This window comes from Canis lupus, chromosome 16 (genome assembly GCF_003254725.2).
Source record: "Canis lupus dingo isolate Sandy chromosome 16, ASM325472v2, whole genome shotgun sequence".
Taxonomy (NCBI): Eukaryota; Metazoa; Chordata; class Mammalia; order Carnivora; family Canidae; genus Canis; species Canis lupus.
The window spans coordinates 18,676,629-18,702,261 of record NC_064258.1 but is presented as its reverse complement, the minus strand read 5'-3'; the positions used below and the strand labels follow the sequence as shown (position 1 = coordinate 18,702,261).

General features: G+C 41.0%; 1 protein-coding gene across 4 annotated transcripts in view; it reads right to left on the bottom strand.

Annotated features, from left to right (window-relative positions):
• The window catches only part of DPP6 (dipeptidyl peptidase like 6), an 829,290-nt gene that overhangs the window by 327,031 nt on the left and 476,626 nt on the right, over positions 1 to 25,633 (bottom strand). For all 4 annotated transcript variants that reach the window (XM_025451902.3, XM_025451878.3, XM_025451870.3 and 1 more), the window contains exons 2-3: positions 24,638 to 24,752; positions 2,209 to 2,307 (exon numbers count right to left, since the gene is read on the bottom strand). In XM_025451902.3, coding sequence (XP_025307687.1) covers positions 2,209 to 2,307; positions 24,638 to 24,752 — 214 coding nt within the window. The remainder of the gene's footprint in view (positions 1 to 2,208; positions 2,308 to 24,637; positions 24,753 to 25,633) is intronic.

Sequence of the window (25,633 nt, the reverse complement as noted above, 5' to 3'; positions counted from 1 at the left end):
TCTGGACCAGCTCCACTCATCTGCAGTGTGAATTAGCTCAAGAAATACAAACTCCTCACAACCAACATGGTTCCAGCAGAAACTTACCTGCTCTTAGGACTCCAGATCTCTGCTTTTTTTTAAAAAAAAAATTTTTTTGCTTATAGAATGCTAGTTTAGGCCAAGTTTGCAGCTATGGGCACCCTAATAAACAGACGTGAGTATATTATTTTAGCACCTCATGGAATCTTCGCAGGGCTTCCTCTGACCTGCTCTGAATCTCTTAGCTATGACTCAGTTTTTGTCTCCAACTGGTTTTATCTCTAGATTCTGCCCCTTTACCAAGTTTCCTCCCTTCCCCCTTCTCTTCTTTCCTCTCTTTCTCTCTCTACTTTCTTTTTTTCACTAAGACTTAGCACAGACTAACATTCTAGCCTTACATCCCCCAGGGGTCTATTCTCTGCTTTCTCTCTTACTGAGCTCTTAGCCATTCTTTAAGACTGGAGTTTATACAGCATCCGTGAAATGCCTTCTCTATGCATTTTGTGTCAGGATTACCACTGGTCGCCCATTGTTTGCTCTGTCTCTAGAATATGACTTTGCAATCTTTCAGAAGAGAATAATCTCCTTTCATTCCCAAGACTGGGCCTGGAGTGTGCTACTGGAACTTTCCTCCTGCCTATGCAATGGATAACCACAAATCAAGAGCAGGTGCAAAGTCTCCCTCAACACAAAAGGTAAAACTATTTCCTCCATCAAACAAAAAGACCTTGGCTCTATCCGTGTTTTGGGTTTCTGTGGGCACCACCAACTGCTATTTCCTGCACACTGCTCCTATTTCTCCCTGATTTCTTTGAATACAATACATGCTCTCTGAGATCCACCTATTTCTCTCATCTTTATTTTTTTATCTTTTTAAAAAGATCTTTTATTCATTTATTCGTGAGACACAGAGAGAGACAGAGAGAGAGTCAGAGACATACGCAGAGGGAGAAGCAGGCTCCATGCAGGGAGCCTGATGTGGGACTTGATCCCGGGTCTCCAGGATCACACCCTGGGCTGAAGGTGGCGCTAATCCACTGAGCCACCCAGGCGTCCCTCTCATCTTTAAATAAGCTAATCTAAGGATCAGAAAATAATATTGAGGCCATGGTTGAGGACAAAAGAGAAGCTATTGCCTTAGTAGGAGGTTAATGGCAAAGAGTCATTGCTAGTTGATTTTTGAGAGTTTGTGAAGCATGAGAAGCATTTCAGAAGCAGCCTGACAGAAAGAAAACACAGTAACACTGTGTCACTCAACAAGACAGTGGGGGAAGAGCACTACATGGGAAGTCAGGAGACAGGCTTCCAACTACATCTGTGCCACTAGCAAGCAGTGTGGCCTAAAAAAAAAAATCACTTAACCTCTCTGGACCTCATTTATTACAAAAACCAGGATTTGAACTAGACCTCCAGCATTCCACTATAAACATTCTTTGACCTGAGGATTAATTTTCAAGCGCATCCCACTGAAGCTCCCTCAATGAAATCCACATTGTAGAGATAACAGGAGAGGTACTGCTGGCTGGACTACTTAGAGGGGAGGAACCACAGCCTGCAGAGGAGGGTGCATGGTCATTCACACCTTTTCTCCCATGACTACACTTGAAAATTAGTTCAGCCACAATTGGATGAAATGGATTATGTCCTGGACCACAAAATGAACACACTGCCTTTTGCCTCCAATTCTGTTTTGCTGTTTTAAAAACTCCCCCCAAAAAGAAAAGTAGATTACATCCAGACTAAAGTTCGGGAGGAAAATAAATTTATCCTCAAATGTGGACCAGGCTCTGTAGTTTCTTCATTTGCTGACATTAGACAAGAAGCCTTTACATTTCTTTTGGCCTCTCTATCTAGTGAGGAGTGAAAGCCTGGGCTGTACAAAAGAGAAGAAAGAAGAGGATGAGGGAGGGAAGCTTGGCTGTGTCTCTGCCTGGTCCTGTTGCTTAGCAACATCTCCCATCTCCGTCTGAGAAAAAATGATTCGGGGAGGTGACACAGAGGACCCATTTCTCATGAAGGAACAGCCCCATTTTACCAGATCCACATTTTCTTAGAATGATAATAAGATGATTATCACAGCATGGGCTTTATGTATCCACTTCCACAGTCAAAGAGAGAACATGAGAACAACCAAACCCAAACTGTGGAAAAGTGGCTTCCCATGCACATGCAGGACTCAGGACTTACCACTTATCCACTTAGCCTCAGGGTCGTGAATTTTGAAATCATCACTGAAGAGATCTTCCACTGTGACCTTCTTCTTTTGAGACAGACTATTATCTTCCGCTAGAAGGAACATGGCAAATGGTTAAATCTTTTATTTTTGGATTAAGAAAAAAATCCAGAGAGGACCATAACATATTGTTGTTGCCATTCAGAAATAGTACATATGGTAAAACATATACTTTCTATACATAACATAAGGGCTGAATAAAAGCCATTCATGCTTTTTGTTTTTAATTAAAATATCAAAAACTACAGTAAGAGGATCATGGTACAGTAGCATGGCATCATTTCTCCCCCTCCACTTGAACACATAAACCATTGTATTTCTTAGGAACAGAAGTAAATGTTTCAAGACTGATTTATGAACAATAAGGTGAGAGGGGTGAAGAGAGGAAGCAACAAATGTCCAGAAAGGATCTCAGTTGTGTGATGTAACCAATCATTCATTATGCATTTATTAAGTGCCAACTATTGGCAGCATGTTGGGTGCTGGGAATGAAAAGGTGAGAAACACATCCCGTAGGTCCATATGCTTCACTTGTCCCTGGCTGTGTCTGGGTTGGGAGTCAGTTCTTGTTCAGATAGAATCACACCTCAGACGTCTGTCTGCAAACAATCAAGATTCTACCTTGTTTCATCTCCATCACTCCACTCAGGAGGAAACACCTGGGGTAAGCCTTGAAGGTACCAATCTAATATCTACCCCAAGAGGAGGTGTTTAGTTAATGGCACCGTGGGTGAGACTAGAAACTTGGCAATGTTTATCCTATTTCTTGAGGTTGAAGCTTCTGGGGTTTTAGCTAACAGAGTAAACACACAAGGGCAGTACCTGACACCACTCTCACTTCTGCTACGCCAATCACATTATTAACCATTTCCGATGGACATCGTCCATCTAGATTTATTTCTGTTCCTGCCTTCTTGAACAGAAGATGCCAGCTGTCAGGGCACTTCTCTTGAAGACTTGGGGTCCTCATTTCATCAGCTCTGTGCTGTGCTGCTGTGTGGGGCTCTCCTCAGTGCTAATCAAGGCGTGCAGGTCTATGTGCATCCCAGGTGAGGGTGTTTCAGATCTGTGTTGCTTCTACATTTTGATGTTTGGTTGTTATGCTTATTTTTCTTTTTGGTTTCTACCTGTGGAGCCAGCTTCCCCATCTTGGACTGTCACAGAGCTTGCCTTCAACAGTACCCTTTACCTCTTTTAATTTTGTTTCATGAGCTGTGGCAGGTGGGAAAAACAAGAACGTTTGCCTGATGGCATGATAAATAAGTACTCTCTGAATGAAATCCCCTAAAGCTTCTTGTAGGATTCGAGTGCATGGATTTTATTACATCTCCTATATCTTTCTTTTGGCCCCTCCGGATGTTATCGATTACTGAAGTTGTCAGAAGAGTCACATGTTACTTTGTGTACTGACTGATTTTTTGAATATCAAAAAGGATTAATGTGTGCAAAAGTCTTTTGAAAATTACAGAATGATACCTTTCAAAGTGACCTTCTCATTAGGCCTGATTATATGTGGAGCTCTCCCAGGTGCTAAATAAAACATGTTAAAGCAAACCTAATTCTTCCCTGTGGGACCTTTTCACCTGCAACTGAAGCAGCCCCAGGAAAAGGCACACACAGCTTCAGATGCAATGCACTTCCGTTTGGAAAACAAACAGTAAGTGAACATTTTAAAGATGACTAGACATCAATTCGGTGAACTTACACTGTGATCTAGTAATTGAGAAATATATTTGCAACTAATTGAAAAGTAAGTCCTGGAGATCTAATGCACAATATAGTGATTACAGACAACAATCTGTATTATAAATATCAAAATTATGAAGAGATTAGATCTTAATTATTCCCACTAAAAAAAAAGAAATGATAATTACGTGACCTGATAAAGGTATTAGCTCACTCCTCAAAGGCAATTATATTGCAAAATATAAATGTATCAAATCAGCATGTTGCATACTTTAAACATACACAGTGATGTATGTTAAATATATTTCAATAAAAAATAAGTAAAACAAAAGCTAAGTATAAAAATTTCTGAGACACTTCTTCTTAAAAAGATTTTATTTATTTATTTGAGATAGAGTGAGCGAGAGAGAGAGCATGAATAGAGGGCAAGGCAGAGGGAGAGGGAGAAGCAGGCTCTCCACTGAGCAGGGAACCCAACTCGGGGCTCGATCCCAGGACCCTGAGATCATGACCTGAGCTGAAGGCAGACATGTCACTGACTGAGCCATCCAGGTGCCCCTCTTAAGCATATGGTCAGAAAATAAATAGTCCTATTAAAACATAAATTTAATCTAAGTAACTTCACTATTTAAGGAAGATTCTAGCTCACTTCTTGAGGTATCCATGCATGTAATGAGAAAAGAAGGCGTGGCTTCCATTTAAACAAACTTCGGGTTAAAGATGAAAAAGGTAATTTGTTCACTTTCTGAAAATCTCTTTTTGCAAGACATTTAATGTAAAAATGTCTTTTTTTTAAACGATTACTTTGTTTTTAAAAGGTATTTTAAACACGTGACTTTTAAATAGGGACAGTCTGTGGTGAAAGCATTATGATAGATGCTATAAAGTGCTGTTTTCAAGCCAGGACACTTGACTCTGTCAATAATCAGCTCGGTCCCAAGATTCTCACCCTGGCCTCCCTGGACCTTGGTGACTTGTTCACATATTCAACTGCTATCTGGCTAAATCACTGATTTGTGTTTTGATGCACTTCCAAAATCTTTTGAGGTGGTGACAAGTATGTGTGACCATCATGCTCCAGGAACCTTGCTGGGACCTGAAGAATCCCAGCTGAAGACTCTAAGAAGCTCGGGGAGCAGGAGGGGAGCCAAATGGAAAGCATAACTGTATTTCAACAGTGTCAGTGCAGGAGTAGCAGGGTGGGCCATGACCAGGAAGAAAGAAGTAGGGGGAATTCTGGAAAGAATTCCCTGGGGAAAGGTCTTGCTAGCCAAGATAAAAGAGGTATAAGAAGAACCTCCAAGCTATAAGGAAAGGAAGAGCATGAAGACATCAGTGAATGTAACATTCTCAGGAAATTGTGTTGGTGTTAGGGTGGGAGGAAGTGTGAGTGGGGAACGTCCACAGGTGAAGGCAGATCCTCTCCTTACATTTGATATTCTGGAATTTCATTAGAAAACATCCACTCGTGATGTGCCTGGCTGGCTCAGTCGGTTAAGCACTTGACATTTGCTCTCAGCTCAGGTCTTGCTCTCAGGGTCGTGAGTTCAAGCTCTGAGTTGGGCTCCATACTTGGGATGGAACCTACTTGAAAAACAAAATGTCCACTTGCAGATTTTCTTTAAAAACCATGCTTTGCAGCCAGTACTATTGTCAGTCCCATATCAGGAACATTGCCAGCAATGATGTCATTGACACTGCTTGTCCTTCATTCTGTTCCTCCTTCCAGGTACAAGCGGACCCACTGGATCCAATCTCCACATTGCTGGCTTTTTCTCTCATGTTTTCCATGTTTTTTATGTCTTTGGGGCCATCTGTGTGATTTATTCAGTTTGATTTTCCACTTTATTAATTTTTTAGCATTATCTATATGTTTCTTTCATCTCACTACTAAATTTTAAAATTTCAAATAATTATATTTTAATTTCTAATACCCCTAATTAGCTCTTTTTCAAGATAGTCTCCTCTTATAGTTGTAGGCTCCTTTATCATATTGATAATTTTTTTAAAACCCAAAATGTCATTTTCTGCTTTCCCTATTAATTTATATTTAAGTGCTTGAAAGAGCTCCTGTGTATTAAGTGGTCACGTGTCTTAAGCTGGTGTTCTGCTTTCTAGGGGATAGGATAGTTCCTGCAGGTCCCCATGACTCTCAGCTTCTTCCCTGAAAGTGTTCTGGTTCATGAGAGACTCCTGGTGATGTGGTTGCGAGCAACGTCCTGGGTACTTGGAGGCTCTGTCTGGGTCTCCTGTGGCCATTTGGGCTGGAGCCCTTTGCCCAACACAGGTGACCCTCTGAATATGAACCCACTTTTGAGGCAGGGGACTCCCTGGAACGAGGGATAAAATGAAGGAGAAGCAGTAGGTGCTATGTTTTATTTTCTCTCATTTCTACCTGCTTGAAATCAGAAGGGAAAGATTTCTGTGCTCCATCTACCATCTTAAGCTAGAAGTCAATGTATAGGTGGAGATATTAGTGGCCAGTGGCTTTTATATTTGGATTTCACCCTGAAGGTAATCTGGGGATGACCGAAGAGTAAAGTTTCCTTCAGCCTGAAAGCTGGATAACCAAACAGCACTTGTAGTTATCATGGCCTCCTGGTCAGCTCACCGGCAGGCAAAGGCATGCCCTAATCCCCAGTGAGGCCGCTATCTCTATGTAGGTCAGAATACAATGCGTATTGCTCACGCTCCTTGCCGGATGCTTGTTAAACCGTTATGTTGTTAAGTAGCACAATTACTGGAGAACATTTTGGAATGTTCTCTAGAGATTTTTAAAATTAGAAATAAATTCCACCACCCTAAAATGGATTAATGTGAAGCATAACCTCTTGAGGTTTTCAATCACTGCAAGTGGAGGTTAGCTACTGACAAACCCAATTTAGTAATAAAGAAAATCTATCCAGATTAGTGAGAAGTCTCTTGTTAGTTCTGCTCGTGTTAGAAATTGGAATAACTGACAACTCTAAAAATGCTCTGCAGTCTTCAGAGGACACTGACAGGTTTAACTCTTGATCCTCTACGAAAGAGGAGGGAGGAAAGCCATTTTATGGAAGGCAAACCTAAACTACGGAGAGGTTATAAAGGCTTCTCCAAAGAGGCATGGAAAGCTAGTCAAGCTAGCATTAGCCACATTCTCAGGGAAATCTGAATGTTGACATTGTTCACAGAAGCTGGATGTGTGCAACCTATTCCATCCACAAGTGGGATGCTAATTAAATCACAGAATACAGAAAATATCAAGCAGCTAATGCTAATGAGGATCCTGCTAAAACACTATGTTCTCCAGGTTAAAAAAATTATGTAAATAAAGAAAACGGTTTGAAAACCATTTTTTTACAGACACATTTCTTTAATGAGAAAAATTTAGCCTCTGAAGCAGATCAACAAGGAACACACACACCAGTGGCACACAGCAAGTGTTCACCCTGCGATGTGTGCTGTGGCAGGTGTCAAGTACAAGGGTTTTCAATCTCCAGGAGACAAAGACTGTGGTGGGCAGGGCAGATACAGCCTCCCAGAGGAGGCAGATCCCAAGCCCGGGCTCAGAGTAAAAGTACTTTGGTATTTAGAATAAGTCACAGGGAACATCTGTATGTTGTTTCGATAGAAGCTGGTATTTTTGTTTGCTTTCATACAAACACTCAGAGGAACATATGGAAATCGAAGAAACTGGTTTGTTAAAAGATTCATTTATTTATTCGAGAGGGAGAGAGCACGATCAGGAGAGGCAGAGAGAGGGAGAGAGAATCCCAAGCAGATTCCACACTGAGCATGGAGCTTGATGCAGGGCTCAGTCTCACGACCCTCAGATCAAGACCTGAGCTGAAATCAAGAGTTGGATGCTCAACCGACTGCACCACCCAGGTGCATGGAAACTCTGATATTCAAAGTCTGAACCATTAATTCATGAGTTCCAATGATACAGCTTTTGCTTAACATCAAATCACTGCTAAGTTTGTACCATTACTGACGAACCGTGGACAGCGGCTTAGTCTAAGGAAAAAGCTATGAAAACACAGGAAACATTTCCCTTCCTCTGCCAGCAAATTAACTGAGAAAGTGCTCTGTGTCAGGTGCTGGTAGATTCTGGAATCAATACTTCCAGGTAGGCTTTTTTTTTTTTTTTAAGAAGTACAATCAATGCTATCTACTATAGATGATACTCATATTTCCTTGGTAGATTCTTCTCATAATGAAGGAAGAAATCTAGTCATGCTTCGCTATCAACAAAGTAGGAACAATGAAATTTAAACTGGGTCTACAGGTCGCAAAATGGAGCACACCCAGAGTCTTACCATAACTCGTTCAGGTGACTTAGATGATGAGATATGGGGCTTTTTTGCTGATGAGATTTTGGACCTTGAGTTAATCCTGTAATAGCTCAGGGCCTCTGGAGACCTTAGGATGGAGAGAATGTACTTTGTATTGGGATAGATGTGAATCTTTAGGGGCTGGAGGTCAGCTTATGTAGGTAAAATAATGCCCCCCAAAGATGTCCATGAGAATGGGTGCTATGCACTGAACTGCACCCCCTGCCATTCATATGCTGAAGCCTTAACCCCCAATGTGATGATATTTGGAGATAGAGCCCTAAAGGAGATAATTAAAGTTAGATGAGATCATAAAGGTGGAGCTCTACTCCAACAGACATGGTGTTCTCATAAGGAAAGAAGAAGAGACGCACTCTCTCTCTCTCTCCATGCACGAAGACAAAAAGCAACATAAGACACAGCAAGAAGAGGCCACCTGCAAGCTAGAAAGAGAGGTCTCATCAGAAAACAACCCTGCTGGCATTTGATCTTGGGCTTAAAGACTCAAGAATTATATGAATTGTAAGTGGAGATTATATCTATTTCATGCATGTAAAATAAAATCATAAAAATAAATTAGGTCAAGGCAGGGGGTGGGTACTGTCCTTTCCACTTAACATTTTAAGAACACCAATATATACATTTATACGAAAACATTTCAGATCCTTCCCTGGTGGGCAGAGATGAAAAAGAACCAAATTTTAAAGCTGAGAGGAGGCCTGCAGAGAGGTGTGGAGGCTGGCATGGACTCTCCAGTGAGCGGGTGGACCCTGGCATGTCCAGCACACCTCTTTCTAGCTCTGTCACCCACCTCAGACACCTGTAAGATACGGCCACTGCAAGACTGGAAAAGGCATTTATTTCCCTTTGTTTTAGTTTCCTGTGAGCCATCACCACAAATGGGGTGGCTCAGAACAGCTGACGTTTGCTCTCTTACAGTTGTGGAGACCGGAAGTCCAAAGTCAGTCTCCCTGGGCCAAGAGCAAGATGCCAGTAGGGTGCACTCCGAGCCTACAGAGCTCTAGGGAAGCCTCCCTTCTTTGTCCCCATCGATGCTCGTGGCTGCATCACTGTGATCTCTGCCTCCCTGGTCACGTTGCCTTTTCCCCTGTCTGTGTCAGATCTCCCTCTGCCTCCTTCTCATACAGATATGTGTGGCTGCATTTAGGATTCATGCATAAAGCAGGAAACCTCCCCCCACCCACCACCCTCCAACAATCCCTTTTTTGCCATATAAATAGGTGATGTTCCAGGGATTAGGACATGGAACCTTTGGGGGGGGGGTGTCTTCTCACCCAGCTGATCCCTTAAGACCTTTTCTCCATTTCTAACTAACCCATAACTTTAGAAGGCATCCTCTGAAAACACAATAATCACACATTCACTAAATTTTTAAGAAAAAAATCAAAAAAGAATCTGGATAAGGATAAAGCAAGAGAGAAAAAGACTAATACATCTGAGGTTATGTAAATTATCTCTTAACCTAATTTCTGCTCATTTTAGTACCTCATATAAAAAGCACAGAGTTTATTTAGAGATAATCTGGAATTTGAGGAATAGAAAATAGCCATTTGAGGATATGCTGTTTTTGCTGAAGTGATAAATGGTTATTCCAGCAGGGTTTAAGGTAAGAGAAGAGCTCTGGGGATCCCTGGGTGGCGCAGCGGTTTGGCACTTGCCTTTGGCCCAGGGCGTGATCCTGGAGACCCAGGATCGAATCCCACATCGGGCTCCCGGTGCATGGAGCCTGCTTCTCCCTCTGCCTGTGTCTCTGCCTCTCTCTCTCTCTCTCTGTGACTATCATAAATAAATAAAAAAAAAAAAGAGAAGAGCTCTGTCTCATAGAGAAGGTGGACCATTGCTGCCTGGAAATCAATCCTCCTTGGTGCTCTGACCTGCCTAGTTCACTGTGGGCAATTTCTCTCCCCTTCTCTGATTTTATTATATCATCTATTTCTGTATTCTTGACTCAGACCTGGTAACTCAACTGAGACTCCTGAATTGCTGTCTTTGGTTTTCTGACTGGCCAGAGTCTTTCCTAAAATAGCAACTATTAGACTAGCCAGCTCCTTGTAACAGATGGTCCTGAAGGCTCCCTAAATTCACTTGAACTTTCCCAAGGGGCTTTCATCCAAACCAGGCAACAGACTAAAGAAAATCAGAGTGCCAGGATGGGATTTATCTTTTTCATGGTCTATATACAACTGTGCCTTTAACACAGGATGCAAAATGTAGCAATGCTTTGAAAAATGTCCCTTTATGGATAAATACGTAGGCACATTTGCCTCAGCTTAGATTCTTAATGCAAGCACGCATAACAATCTACTGCCATCCCTCAGATAAATGGCTCTTTAGTGTAAGGATTCAATAAATAACCAAGATGTACCTCGCAATCCTAGAACTAATGATGAAAAGTCAAAGTAGAGCCTGTTAAGATCCTCCCAGGGACTCACTTCTCAAGACTTTGGAAGTTTGCAACTAACTATAAGGTTAGTAGCCATGTAAATTAATTCTTTCTTTTATGGAAACCTGTCAGAACTCCCTCTTCTCAGATTTGTTTCAATTTAAAGAATGGTGCAAATTCACTGAGTTCAAGGCATGTAGACTGCATCCATAAAGTATTTCATAAATCAAGGGGTCTTGTTGTGGCAGACAGGAGGCTGCCTCTCTGAGTCACTGTACTCTTTTCAACTCTGCAGAGGCTGACCCTTAGAAACACTGACTTTCTGGAAACTTCTTCCAGCTAAGGGAGGCCATGCAAGATGGTTGTGGCAAGTAAGCTGTCTCCCAGCTGGTTTCAGACAAAGACAGAACTACATGAGGCAAGTCCTGTGATTTTCCCTTCTTTCTAGTGAGGATAGGAGGTGTGATGTGTGAAGCCAGTGCAGTCACTTTGCCAGCATGCTGACGATAACAGCAGAGATACCTGAGCTACTGAACCATCCTGGCTGTGTCTGGACTTCTCCTTTTGTTTTGTTTTGTTTGTTTGTTTAAAGAAGGGGAAGAGCAGAGGGAAGAGAGAGAGAATCTTCTTTTTTTTTTTTTTTAATTTACTTATCTTGGAGAGAGAGAGAGAGAGAGAGAGAAAGAGAAAGAGTTGAATGGAAGGAGGGGCACATGAAGAGAAAATCTTGAGCAGAATCTGTGCTAAGTGTGAAGCCTTATGTGGGGCTTGATCTCACAACCCTGAGATCATGACCTAAGCCAAAGTTAAGAGTCGGATGGATGCTTGAACTAAGCCACCCAGGTGCCCCTGGACTTCTTTTATGAAACAATGCAACACTTATGGTTTGAGTTATTTTAGTGAGGCATTCTGTGGGGGACAAATGTAGTCTGATATACTGTAATATCTGGGCTTTGGACAAATGCTCAAGCTGATTCCTAACAGGCCTGTGGGCAGGCTGACCAGGCACATGAGATTCCTGAAGTGCATTCAAATGTTTATGCGTGATCTTAGGGGAAAGGCTCCCAGTGCTTCCCCATTGAGAATTATATTTGCTGTGGGCTTTTCATAGATGGCTTTTAAGATGTCGAGGAATGTTCCCTCTATCCCCACACTCTGAAGAGTTTTGATCAGGAATGGATGCTGTATTTTGTCAAATGCTTTCTCTGCATCCAATGAGAGGATCATATGGTTCTTGGTTTTTCTCTTGCTGATATGATGAATCACATTGATTGTTTTACGGGTGTTGAACCAGCCTTGTGTCCCAGGGATAAATCCTACTTGGTCATGGTGAATAATTTTCTTAATGTACTGTTGGATCCTATTGGCCAGTATCTTGTTGAGAATTTTTGCATCCATGTTCATCAGGGATATTGGTCTGTAATTCTCCTTTTTGGTGGGGTCTTTGTCTGGTTTTGGAATTAAGGTGATGCTGGCCTCATAGAACCAATTTGGAAGTACTCCATCTCTTTCTATCTTTCCAAACAGCTTTAGGAGAATAGGTATGGTTTCTTCTTTAAACGTTTGATAAAATTCCCCTGGGAAGCCATCTGGCCCTGGACTCTTGTGTCTTGGGAGGTTTTTAATGACTGCTTCAATTTCCTCCCTGGTTATTGGCCTGTTCAGGTTTTCTATTTCTTCCTGTTCCAGTTTTGGTAGTTTGTGGCTTTCCAGGGATGTCCACTCTCACCACTGCTGTTCAACATAGTACTGGAAGTCCTAGCCTCAGCAATCAGACAACAAAAAGACATTAAAGGCATTCAAATTGGCAAAGAAGAAGTCAAACTCTCCCTCTTCGCCGATGACATGATACTCTACATAGAAAACCCAAAAGTCTCCACCCCAAGATTGCTAGAACTCATACAGCAATTCGGTAGCGTGGCAGGATACAAAATCAATGCCCAGAAGTCAGTGGCATTTCTATACACTAACAATGAGACTGAAGAAAGAGAAATTAAGGAGTCAATCCCATTTACAATTGCACCCAAAAGCATAAGATACCTAGGAATAAACCTAACCAAAGATGTAAAGGATCTATACCCTCAAAACTATAGAACACTTCTGAAAGAAATTGAGGAAGACACAAAGAGATGGAAAAATATTCCATGCTCATGGATTGGCAGAATTAATATTGTGAAAATGTCAATGTTACCCAGGGCAATATACACGTTTAATGCAATCCCTATCAAAATACCATGGACTTTCTTCAGAGAGTTAGAACAAATTATTTTAAGATTTGTGTGGAATCAGAAAAGACCCCGAATAGCCAGGGGAATTTTAAAAAAGAAAACCATATCTGGGGGCATCACAATGCCAGATTTCAGGTTGTACTACAAAGCTGTGGTCATCAAGACAGTGTGGTACTGGCACAAAAACAGACACATAGATCAGTGGAACAGAATAGAGAATCCAGAAGTGGACCCTCAACTTTATGGGCAACTAATATTCGATAAAGGAGGAAAGACTATCCATTGGAAGAAAGACAGTCTCTTCAATAAATGGTGCTGGGAAAATTGGACATCCACATGCAGAAGAATGAAACTAGACCACTCTCTTTCACCATACACAAAGATAAACTCAAAATGGATGAAACATCTAAATGTGAGACAAGATTCCATCAAAATCCTAGAGAAGAACACAGGCAACACCCTTTTTGAACTCGGCCATAGTAACTTCTTGCAAGATACATCCACGAAGGCAAAAGAAACAAAAGCAAAAATGAACTATTGGGACTTCATCAAGATAAGAAGCTTTTGCACAGCAAAGGATACAGTCAACAAAACTCAAAGACAACCTACAGAATGGGAGAAGATATTTGCAAATGACATATCAGATAAAGGGCTAGTTTCCAAGATCTATAAAGAACTTATTAAACTCAACACCAAAGAAACAAACAATCCAATCATGAAATGGGCAAAAGACATGAACAGAAATCTCACAGAGGAAGACATAGACATGGCCAACATGCATATGAGAAAATGCTCTGCATCACTTGCCATCAGGGAAATACAAATCAAAACCACAATGAGATACCACCTCACACCAGTGAGAATGGGGAAAATTAACAAGGCAGGAAACAACAAATGTTGGAGAGGATGCGGAGAAAAGGGAACCCTCATACACTGTTGGTGGGAATGTGAACTGGTGCAGCCACTCTGGAAAACTGTGTGGAGGTTCCTCAAAGAGTTAAAAATAGACCTGCCCTACGACCCAGCAATTGCACTGTTGGGGATTTACCCCAAAGATACAGATGCAATGAAATGCTGGGACACCTGCACCCCGATGTTTATAGCAGCAATGTCCACGATAGCCAAACTGTGGAAGGAGCCTTGGTGTCCAACGAAAGATGAATGGATAAAGAAGATGTGGTTTATGTATACAATGGAATATTACTCAGCTATTAGAAATGACAAATACCCACCATTTGCTTCAACGTGGATGGAACTGGAGGGTATTATGCTGAGTGAAGTCAGTCAGTCGGAGAAGGACAAACATTATATGTTCTCATTCATTTGGGGAATATAAATAATAGTGAAAGGGAATATAAGGGAAGGGAGAAGAAATGTGTGGGAAATATCAGAAAGGGAGACAGAACGTAAAGACTGCTAACTCTGGGAAACGAACTAGGGGTGGTAGAAGGGGAGGAGGGCGGGGGGTGGGAGTGAATGGGTGACGGGCACTGGGGGTTATTCTGTATGTTAGTAAATTGAACACCAATAAAAAAATAAATAAATAAAAAGTTCTTTATAAAAAACACACACACACACAAAAAAAAAACAAAAAAAAACAAATGTTTATGCGGATGGGGACCTGGGCGGCTCAGTCAGTGAAACGTCTGCCTTGGGCTCAGGTCATGGTTCTAGATCGAGTCCTGCATTGGGCTCCCTGCTCAACAGGGAGTCTGCTTCGCTCTCTCCCTCTGTGTTCCCCAACTCTCATTTGTGCTCTTTCTATCTCAAATAAACAAATGAAATCTTTTAAAAATGTTTAAAAAATGTTTATGAGGACATATATGCCTTTTTCCAACGATGAGATGATTTATAGTTTTATCAGATTCTAAAAACAAGGATCCCTGGGTGGCTCGGTGGTTTGGCACCTGCCTTTGGCCCAGGGCGTGATCCTGGAGACCCGGGATCGAGTCCCACGTCGGGCTCCTGGCATGGAGCCTGCTTCTCCCTCCTCATGTGTCTCTGCCTCTCTCTCTCTATGTCTATCATAAATAAATAAATACATATATATATATATATATATTTTAAAAGATTCTAAAAACAGTTTCAACTTATAAATTGTTTCAGACAACAGGAACCCTTAGAGGACAATCTCAAATCCAGTGCCTGGCATCCCAGTCTGTCACCACTGCCACCTTTCAGCCTTAAGTCCTTACATTCATTATGTCCATCCAGGGCTTTCAGGCAGGCCCTTCTGCCCAGCTAGTGCTCCAGGATTATTATGCCTTGTGGTGACCTTCCCTCTTGGATTTCCTTCATCTCTCCTGCATCTGACTTTCATATTCCTCATCTTTCATAAAACCTTCCACCAATGCTTCCTGTCCTCCCCAATCTCACCCATATTCCAAACTGTCATAATAAATACTATCTTCACAATCCCTTTATGGGACCTAATTTCACTTAGCATTAACTAATTAACTTTAGCCAGAAACGATGACAAGGGTGGCAGTAGCAAGAGCAGCTAAAACAAGTATGTATTTCATGACCAGAGTAGACTCAATTCACCCAATCCGGCAGTTAGCAGGTGGGTATGAACAAAGGAATCTAGAAACACAATTACAGATGCCCAAGTGCAAGGCAACAATACCAGAGCCTATCAAGTAACTTATGCATCCTCGGATAGGACACTTGGCCATAGTCATATATACAGATGAGCTCTGATGAGATCAGATTTGGGGGATGAGTTTAATACAGGAAAGAGAACAAAGAAAATACCTGGAAAACATGGCCAAACTACCTATTTCTAAAAGAAACAGTAAGAAACAGTAAGGTGTATGTACTTGTCACGATACACAAACAAATTATTAAATTACTGTTAAGCTACTTTGCGATTATCATAGGGACTATATACAGATTATATGTAGACTAAAAATGGGGCATCAATACAACTTAAAATATCATAAACATAAACATTCTATTGAACAAAACAATCTATTGTAAAAGAATGCACACCACATGATTATATTAATACTGGAAATGCAAAAAGTATAAAAGCATGAAAACTATTCTATGATGTTAGAAATTAGGGGACCTTTGGGAGGATTAGTGATGAGAAAGCATGGTTAGGGGCTCTTGTGATGGTGGTTGTATTCTGTGTCTTGATCTGGATACTGGCTATAAGAGCCTGTTCAGTTTGAAAATTCATCAATCGATATAATATTATATATGTGTTTTACATAAGTGTTTAAAAATCAATCATTCCAGAATTTTTAAAAGATTAGCTTCAAACAATGAGATATCACTACACACCTATTAGAATGGCCCAAATCCAGAATGCTGCCAACACCAAGTGTTGGCAAGGCTGTGGAGACACAGGAAGTGTGTCATTCATCACTGATGAATGATGAATGATGAATCACTGATGAGGATGCAGAATGGTGCAGCCAGTTTGGAAGGCAGTTTGGCAGTTTCTCACAAAACCAAATACCTTCCTAGCATATACTTCAGTAATCACACTCTTTGGTATTTATCCAAAGAAGTTGAAAATTATGTCTACATAAAAACCTGCATGTGAATGTTTATAGCAGCTTTGTTCATAATCACCAAGACATGGAAGCAGCCAAAATGTCCTTCATTGGGTAGATGGAAAACCAAACTGTGGTCCATCCAGACAATGGAATATTATTCAGCACCAAAAAGAAATGAGCTGTCAAGCCATGAAAAAGTCAGGGAAGAACCTTAAAAGACTACTGCTAAGTGAAAGAAGGACTGTATGTCCAACTGTATGACATTCTGGAAAAGGCACGATTGCAGAGACAGTAAAAAGATCGCTGCCAGCGTTCTGGGGCAGGGAGGGATGAAGAGACCACAGAGGGTTCTCAGGCCAGTGAAGCTATTCTGTAACGATACTGTAATGATGGATGTGTGTCATTACACATTCTCCCAAGCCCATGGCATGTACAACACCGAGAGTGCACCTTTTTAAAAAAGATTTATTTGATTATTTGAGAGAGAGAGAGACAGAAAGAGAGAGAGAGAGAGAGAGAGAGAGAGAATGAGAGTGTGGGGAGGGAGGGGCAGAGGGAGAGGGAGAGAGAAACTTAAGCAAATTCCATTCTGAGTGTGGAGTCTGACATGGGACTCGATCCCACGACCCTGAGATCACAACCTGAGCTGAAATCAACCTGGATGCTTGATGGACTGAGTCCCCCTAGGAGCTTCCCCAAGAGTGCACCTTAATGTAAACTATGCACATTGAGTGAGGATGATGGGTCAATGCAAGTTCATCCATTGTAAAAATGTGCCACTCTGGGGAGGGAGGGATCGGTAAGGGGGGATGCTCTGTGTGCCTGGGGCCAGAGGGTGTCTGGGAAAACTCTGTGCCTGCTTCTCAGTTTTGCTGTGAATCCCAAACTACCCTAAAATAATAGCCTATTAAAAAACCAAAATCTATAGAAATGTTATTACAGAGCTTCCTTTGTTAACTAGCAGTCACACCTCTGAAGTGGAAGGATTCTCTCAAATGTAATTTTAATACATCTCTTTTTTTTTTTTTCCACACAAACCCATTTCATCTTATTTTGACTCTGGTGCACATTCAGAACACTTGATTAAGTGTCTGACTTGCTCGTACCTATTCCTTCTTATAGGAGAATCCAATTTATGAGCCATGATGGCCAATTTGCTAGATTTCACTCCCTCTCAGTAAAGTCTATTGGGTCCAATTGAAAATTAAAAAAAGATAAGCTGAGAGTCAGCATAGCTGTTACAGACACTGGACCTACACTGGTGATGGAATTTCAACTCCATAAAAATTATCTCTATGCTCTGCTCCCACCCAAAAGACTAATGAGTCTTATACTCTGATAACCTCTGCATGGCCGCCGCCCAGTCTACTGTCACTGTGACTTTCAAATGTCCGAGGCTTTTCCGTTCCACACCACCTGAAACTGGTGTCCATCTTCTCTAATGTGAAAATCCATAAGGTCAACTGTCAGGGCTATTTCAATGCAAACGTGATCCTGCTGGATTTTTCAGCTCCTACAGCATTCGACATTCGCTGTGGCAGTGGAGAATGTCAGAGGCCTTTGCATTGGAATGCAATAACTGTATTTGCCAAAAAAAGGCATACGCCATTGCGTGTGACCCAGGGTAGGCCGCGTATTTAATAGCTGAAAATAAAAAAGGTAACTTTGGAGTCTATCACGCCAAAGAGAAATTTAGGAAAGGGCACAGACTAGCAAGGGAGAAATGAATGACACAATTGAAAAGGACACATTCTTATTCGGCTAGTCCCTTTGGAGGCAAGATTGCCTTCAACACTTTTAATTTGATTTTTAAAACATAAATTGTGCGTAACTGGGGGTAATTAGACTGCACAACGGAACAAGGTACTTGTCGTTCAGAATGATCACCTCACCGACATCGCCTCCATGGTGATTCTTCCTGGAAAGGGGGCCCACGTGAGTTGGGGACGTTTCTTTTTTGTTTTTAATAATAAATTTAGTTTTTATTGGTGTTCAATTTGCCAACATACAGAATAACACCCAGTGCTCATCCCGTCAAGTGCCCCCCTCAGTGCCCGTCACCCAGTCACCCCCACCCCCCCGCCCTCCTCCCCTTCCACCACCCTTAGTTTGTTTCCAAGAGTTAGGAGTCTTCATGTTCTGTCTCCCTTTCTGATATTTCCTACCCATTTCTTCTCCCTTCCCTTCTATTCCCTTTCACTATTATTTATATTCGTTGGGGATGTTTCTATGAAAAGGCTGAACCCAGTGAGTTCAGAATGGATTTTCTGGGCGAGTAGAAAGCAGGTGCGATGATCGGAGTTTCAACAAACCAGGATATAAGACGAGAAGCAGGCAGTCCTTGGGAAAGATTATCTTATGAAAAGTCCCTACTACAATTTCTTTCTTTTTTTAAAAAAAATATTTTTTAAATTTATTTATTCATGAGAGACACAGAGAGAGATGCAGAGACACAGGCAGAGGGAGAAGCAGGCTCCCTGTGGGGATCCCAATGCAACTCAATCCCAGGACCCTAGGATCATGACCTGAGCTGAAGGCAGATGCTCAACCATTGAGCCACCCAGGTGCCCCCATAATTTCTAAGTAAATCTATCAAAACAGAGGCAAGGCGACACACCCAGGATGGCACAAAAATTTTCAAGGTGTTATTATCATGAGGACTCTCATCTCCTCAAGACTGTACTTCATCCCTCCCCCAGGGGAAGCCACTGCTACTCAGAACCATGGCCACAGGCTGTCAGGGATGAACCCCACTCAATAGGCCTTACCCAAGCCCTGCCTCACACTTCTCTTTTGTTTTTGCTACTTGATCACACGACACAAGGGAGATTCTCCTTGTGCCCATTCCTGCGGTCTTTTTCTCAACCGACGCTGAGCTCTCAGGAAGAGCATCTGTGTCTCCTTTGCTCACACTTCACTGGGCACTGAGCTCAAGGCTCTCAGCCCCCAAGAGGGGAGCGTTGATGTTGGACCAATAGTCTGTACTATTGGTTGACGTGAGGATGCTCTGCAGGTTCATGAATTTGAGAAAGCTCTGGAGCCAGTGGCAGGTAGAGTGATTTGATGTTCTTTTCTGCCAGACAGAATTGCGATTGCCAAACAAAAGCCAGTGCTGCACCCCAGGACAGCAGATGCAGATAGACTGCAATGGGAGGGAAGGGGCACGGCTGATTGTCCCAACCCCAGGACACACGGCCTGAGCAGCACAACCCATAGAAAGAAATACCGGCTACAGAAGCCCAACAGAGCTCAGGGCTTAGGCAAGGCTCGGCCACATTTGTATTTTAACAGGAGAATAAAAGAACTCCTGCTCTTCAAAGCCTTTTCTGGAATTCAGGGATTCACCAGGGCCCCACCACCGGCAGGTGCCTCTTGCCCACTCCTTGTTGTTGCCCCTGACAACTGGCCGCCAGCGTTCAAAGAGGTGACTGCAGAGGGCACGCTGCTGCACAGGAGTCCAGTGGAAATGACTCCCGGGGTTGGCGGCTGCACTCGAGAGACCAGGACACGCTTCCCCGTGCAGCAGAGAAGGCTGAGGGCCAGCTCTCCGTGTGTGCTGCATGAGCACAAGGAGGGAGGGCTTCTGGGACGTTTACCACGCAGCCTCACTGCTGGACTGCTGGGGGACAGAGGCACTCCAGGGCGCCCTTTTATTTCACTCCAAAGTGACCACCGCAGGAGCCCTGGGACTCCAGGTGGCACAAACACTCACATGTGCCTTGGGAGGGTGGGAGCCACCACAAACTACTTAAAGCGCTGTTGCTTTCTAAGCCTCAGAGCCAGTGCTGGACAACCACAGAAGCAACTGTTCAGTAATCCTTCCCTCACAGTCCTGTTCAAAGGAAAACACAGGTAAGGAACACGTACTGCAGGAATCCTGAGGAAGACCGGATTGTCTCCACATTAATTAAAAACACGTAATTGGGGATCCCTGGGTGGCTCAGAGGTTTAGTGCGTGCCTTCGGCCCAGGGCATGATCCCAGAGTCCTGGGATTGAGTCCCACATCGGGCTCCCTGCATGGAGCCTGCTTCTCCCTCTGCCCGTGTCTCTGCCTCTCTCTCTCTCTCTCACGAATAAATAAATGAAACCTTTAAAAAAAATGTGGTTGCTGAAATCCCTGGTGAAGGCGAAATACCATCAGCCAATCACAAAATAGAAAAAGTATTTGCCTTTACTCGCCCTTCCCCTACTCAGATTTCAGTGGCTGATTCCACTTTTTTCCCTGATCCATCAGATGTACTATCTTGAATCTCAAGTCCAGGTCCTCAGGCAACTCTGGTATGCTCAGAAAGAATACCTAGGGGGACCCCTAGGTGGCTTAGCAGTAGAGCATCTGCCTTAGGCTCAGGGCATGATCCTGGGGTCCTGGGATTGAGTCCCACATTGGGCTCCCCCCGTGAAGCCTGCTTCTCCTTCTGCTCTGTCTCTGCCTCTCTTTGTGTATCTCATGAACAAATAAATAAAATCTTTTAAAAGAAAGAAAGAAAGAACGAACGAACACCCAGGGAGAGGGCCACATTCTCTTTGTCGTAATTGCCACCGAAACCTCTTCAATGTTAGGCACGTTTTTATGATACTTTAGTGTGTGTGTGTGTGTGTGTGTGTGTGTGTGTGTGTGTATGCCTAGATTACACCAGTGTTTTTAATAATTTTCCCACCATCGTTCAAACTAATGGCTAAAGTGTGATGGAATTCATTTACTATGAAGTTTCGCTTTTTAACATGTACAATTCAGTAGTTCTTGAGGCATTAACAGAGTCGTGAATCCACTGCCACTATCAAATTCCAGAATATTCATCACTTCCAAAAGACATCTTATTCTGATGTACCCATGTAGGCTTATCAGTTGTATCAAATGTACCACCCCGTGGGGAGGTTGATAACCAGGGAGGCTATGCAACGTTGTGTGGGGACAGACAGTATATGGGAAATCTCTGTGCTTTCCTCTCAATTTTTCTGTGAATCTGAAACTTCTCTAAAAATATAATGTCATTAAAAAAAAGAAAAGAAATCTCATACTTATTAGCAGCCACTCCTTACTGTCTCCACCTCCAGACTTTGGCAACTACTAATGTACCTCTACTCTATCTCTATGGATTTGACCATTCTAGGATCATGCAATATGTGGCCTTTTGGGTTTAACTTCTTGCATTTAGCATAATTACTTCAACTTTTATCCATGTGGTAGTATATATCAGAGATTCATTCATTTGTATAGTTGAATAATATTCCACTGTATGGCCATACCACATTAATACCACATACCACATTTATCTATTCACTGGGTGAAAGGAACTGGGTTGTTCCTTTTTGGCTCTTATGAATAACAGTGCTATGGACAGGCATATGCAAGTTTCTCTATGAACATGTTTTCTGTTTTCTTGGGTATACACGTGGGAGTGTATACCCGTGGTATACTTGGTCATATGCTAACTCTATGACTTTTTGAGGAACTACTGAACGTTTTTCACAGAGTCTACAAAATTTTACATTCTAATTAATAATGTTTGAAGTTTCCCATTTTCCCACATTTTTACCAATACATGTTATTTTTCATTTTTCCCCCTTTTTATAGCAATCCTAAAGTGTACAAAGTGGTATAATGTGAATCTGATTTGCATGTCTTTGATGACAAATGATGTTGAGCATCTTTTTTTAATGCTTATGGGCTATTTATATTTCTTTGGATATATACTTTTGAAATCCTTTGGTTGTTTTTAATTAAATTATTTCTCTCTTTGAGTTACAATAATTATTTATAAAATCTGGACATTAGATCTTCACTGAACATATGTCTTGCAAGTTTTTTCTCACATTCTATGGGTTGTCTTCTCTCTTTCTTGATATTGTCCACTGATGCACAAACATTTTTAAGTTTGATGATGTCCAATTTATCCAATTTCTCTCTGGTTGCTTATGCTTTTAGTGTCATATCTAAGAAGCTTGTCTAATCTAAGATTGTAAATATATGCCTCTAAGTTTTCTTCCAGAATGTCACAGTTTCAGCTCTCATATTAGCTTGTTGATACACATTGAGTTGATTTTTGTATAAAGCATGAGGTAGGGCTCCAACTTGGCTCTTTTGTATGTAGATATTCAGTTGTGCAAGCACTATTTGTTGAAAAGACTATTCTTTCCCCATCACATGATCTTGGTGCCTTTGTCAAAAATCAATTGGCCATAGATGTATGGTTTTATTCTGAGCTTTCAGTTCTATTCCATTAATCTATATTATACCTATGCTAGTACCATCATTACTGTAGCTTTAGAGTAAGTTTTAAAATAAGGAAGTACATGTACTTCAACATTCTTTTGCAAGGTTGTTTTGGCTATTCTGAGCCCCTTGCATTTTCATATAAATTTTAGAATCAGCTTGCCTATTTATCCAAAAAGGGAAATTGGGATTTTTATAAAGATTGAGTTGAATCTATAAATATATTCAGGAAGTATTGCTATGTTACCAATATCAGATCTTCTAATCCATAAACACAGAGTATCTTTTCGTTTTCTTAGGTCTTCTTTAATTTATTTCAATTAGTTTTATGTTTTTTTCTGTGGATAAGGTTGTACACCTTCTATTAAATTTAGTCTAAGTACATTATTCTTCTCAAAACTATTGCAGGTGGAAACATTTTATTAATTTAATTTTGGATTGTTCATTGTTAATATATGGAAATACAAATGATGTTTGTATATTGATCCTATATTATCCACCCTTGCTGCATATGTGTGTTTCTGTGTGTGTGTGTATATTCCTTAAGATTATCTATATACAAGTTCATGTTATCTATGAAGAGATAGTTTACTTCTTTCCTATCTGGATCTTTTTCTCTTGCATTGCCTTGGCCAGAATCTCTAATACAATGTGAAATAGAAACAGGGAGACTAAGTATCCTTGTCTTTTCCTGATCTTAGGGAAATGCTTTCAATCTTTCACCATTAAGTATGATAGTAGCTGTGAGTTTTTCATACATGCTTTTTATCAGATTGAGGAAGGTTCTACTAGCTTGTTGAGTGTTTTGCTACGAAAAGATTTTGGGCTTTGCAAATGTCTGCTCTATGTCTATTGAGATGATCATGTGGGTTCCTTCCCCCTCTTTATTCTATTAATATGTATGTATTATATTGATCTTTCATACAGTAAATCAAATTTTCTTTCCTGGGATAAATAACATTTGGTTATGGTATAATATACTTTTTATATGTTGCTGGATTCAGTTTGTTAGTATATATAGATGTATAGTATATACACCTATATTCATAAGGGATATTGGTAATAGTTTTCATTTCTTGTGATACCCTTATCTAGTTTTGGTTTCAGAGTACAGATTACCCTTTTTTTCATTCATGTTTTGAAATTGTTTAAACGTATATCCATAATTTACTTGCACTTTTTGTACAAATGTAAAACAAATTTATCTATCTATCTATCTATCTATCTATCTATCCATTTCAATGTATCTACTTCTTTTTCCATCTTAAGGTCTAATACCTGTACAGTCTATTTACTGGCGGTTAGAAGTGTGTTTTTTTTGTTCACACAATTAGGAATCTAATACGACAATGAGAATGTGGCCATTGTAGTTTCCTATAACTGCCATGTAGTTATCTTACAGGAAAAATCTTCTCTCCTTAAGCTAACATTTCATCACAGCCCACTTCACATCTCACCTTCCTCCTGAATTTCCTCACAATGGATCTCTCTATCCTCCAAGGTCCTATAGCACCTATTTTTGAAGCATTCAACGGTGCAAGTGTATACACATTTTTGCTGTAGGTTTTTGCTAACAATTTTTGTGTGTTTTTTCTTTCCTGTAAGATTTCTGACTCTTTCTTATGTTATTTCGAGTACCTCTGTTGTTAGTTCACACTCAATGTATGTTGTTTTAATGATTTTTAAAATTCCTCTTTGATATAGTAACCATGAATTCCATGAGATCCACAGAATTGTTATATTTATAATGCCACTGTCTTTAAGCTTGTCAAGCATGAATAGGTAATTATGAATTTTAATATATACCGAGCATTTCTACACTTAGTCAACAATTACATCAATGAATTCAAAGCATACAAAATGGATTTTTTTCATGGAAACATATTAATCACTTAACCATATGGCACAATGGGAATCAGAACCTGGGAAAAATAAATTAGGTAACAGGTAGTTACTTAGAAAAAAATTACAAAGCAAAACTGTGCATTTTCTCCTGTAGTGACTTGCTTTTCCAAGAATAAATATAAGTACCTGGTGTCAGCAGTATGACTGAGGTGACAATCAAGGAGCAGATGACCAGAATCACAAGGAGTGCAATTGCAATTCCCTTCCAGTTTCTTTGAGGAGGGTTACTCCCCACCAGCTCCTAAAAACAACAACAGAAAAGAGAAACCGAGTGAGTGAAGTAAGGAAATAAAACAAACCAAATAAATACATTCCAATTAAATCAAGAACCAAGACACAAAAGAGTGAATGAGGCATATTCTTATCCTTGAAGCTATGAGTAGCTCTTTTTTCTGCCCTTCTGCCTCCTGCTTTCATCTCTGTACCATGGCAAAACCTCATCTCAAGAACGAATATGATAGTCTATTATGTTTACAGCTTTTCTGAGAACTGAATGTTTCTACACCTGGCACACTGGGTTCTATAGCACAGGGCAACTGTGGCATTTCTCTTCATTACAGCCAACCTAATCTCCACTGAATCAAACCCAAGTATGATGAATATTCCCAGCTCCAAATCCTCTTTCATCTTCCTTTTCATTCACACCCACACTGTTAACTTCTATCCCAGAGTACCAGATTCAAATGTTTATTTAGCACATACCACATACCAAGTTTAACTAACTTCTATGCGTTGTTCACTATCTTGAGCCCTTTCTTCCTTCTATAGAACTTCATACAAGATTTCAAGATTCCCCAGATCTCTTCACTGGGTAATTAAATTATACGTATTCTAGATTTTAGTCCCTCCAAGGAGCTGTGTTTGCATTGCAGCAGGAGTTAGGGATGGGAGAAAGAATCTGGAGACGTTGCTGAAGTGTGCTAAAGGTCAGATAAATCTAGGAAATTAATCAGGGATACTGGTTGCTGAAATCAACTTTCAATCCCTTTCACATCATTGTGCTTGTATAATTTATACTCCAACCTGGGATTCCTTGAGAGACAAAGGAGTTAATATTTATAGTTAATAATTAATAAATACAATAGTTTTTATTTATAATAATGACCATAATTGTAGAAGAGC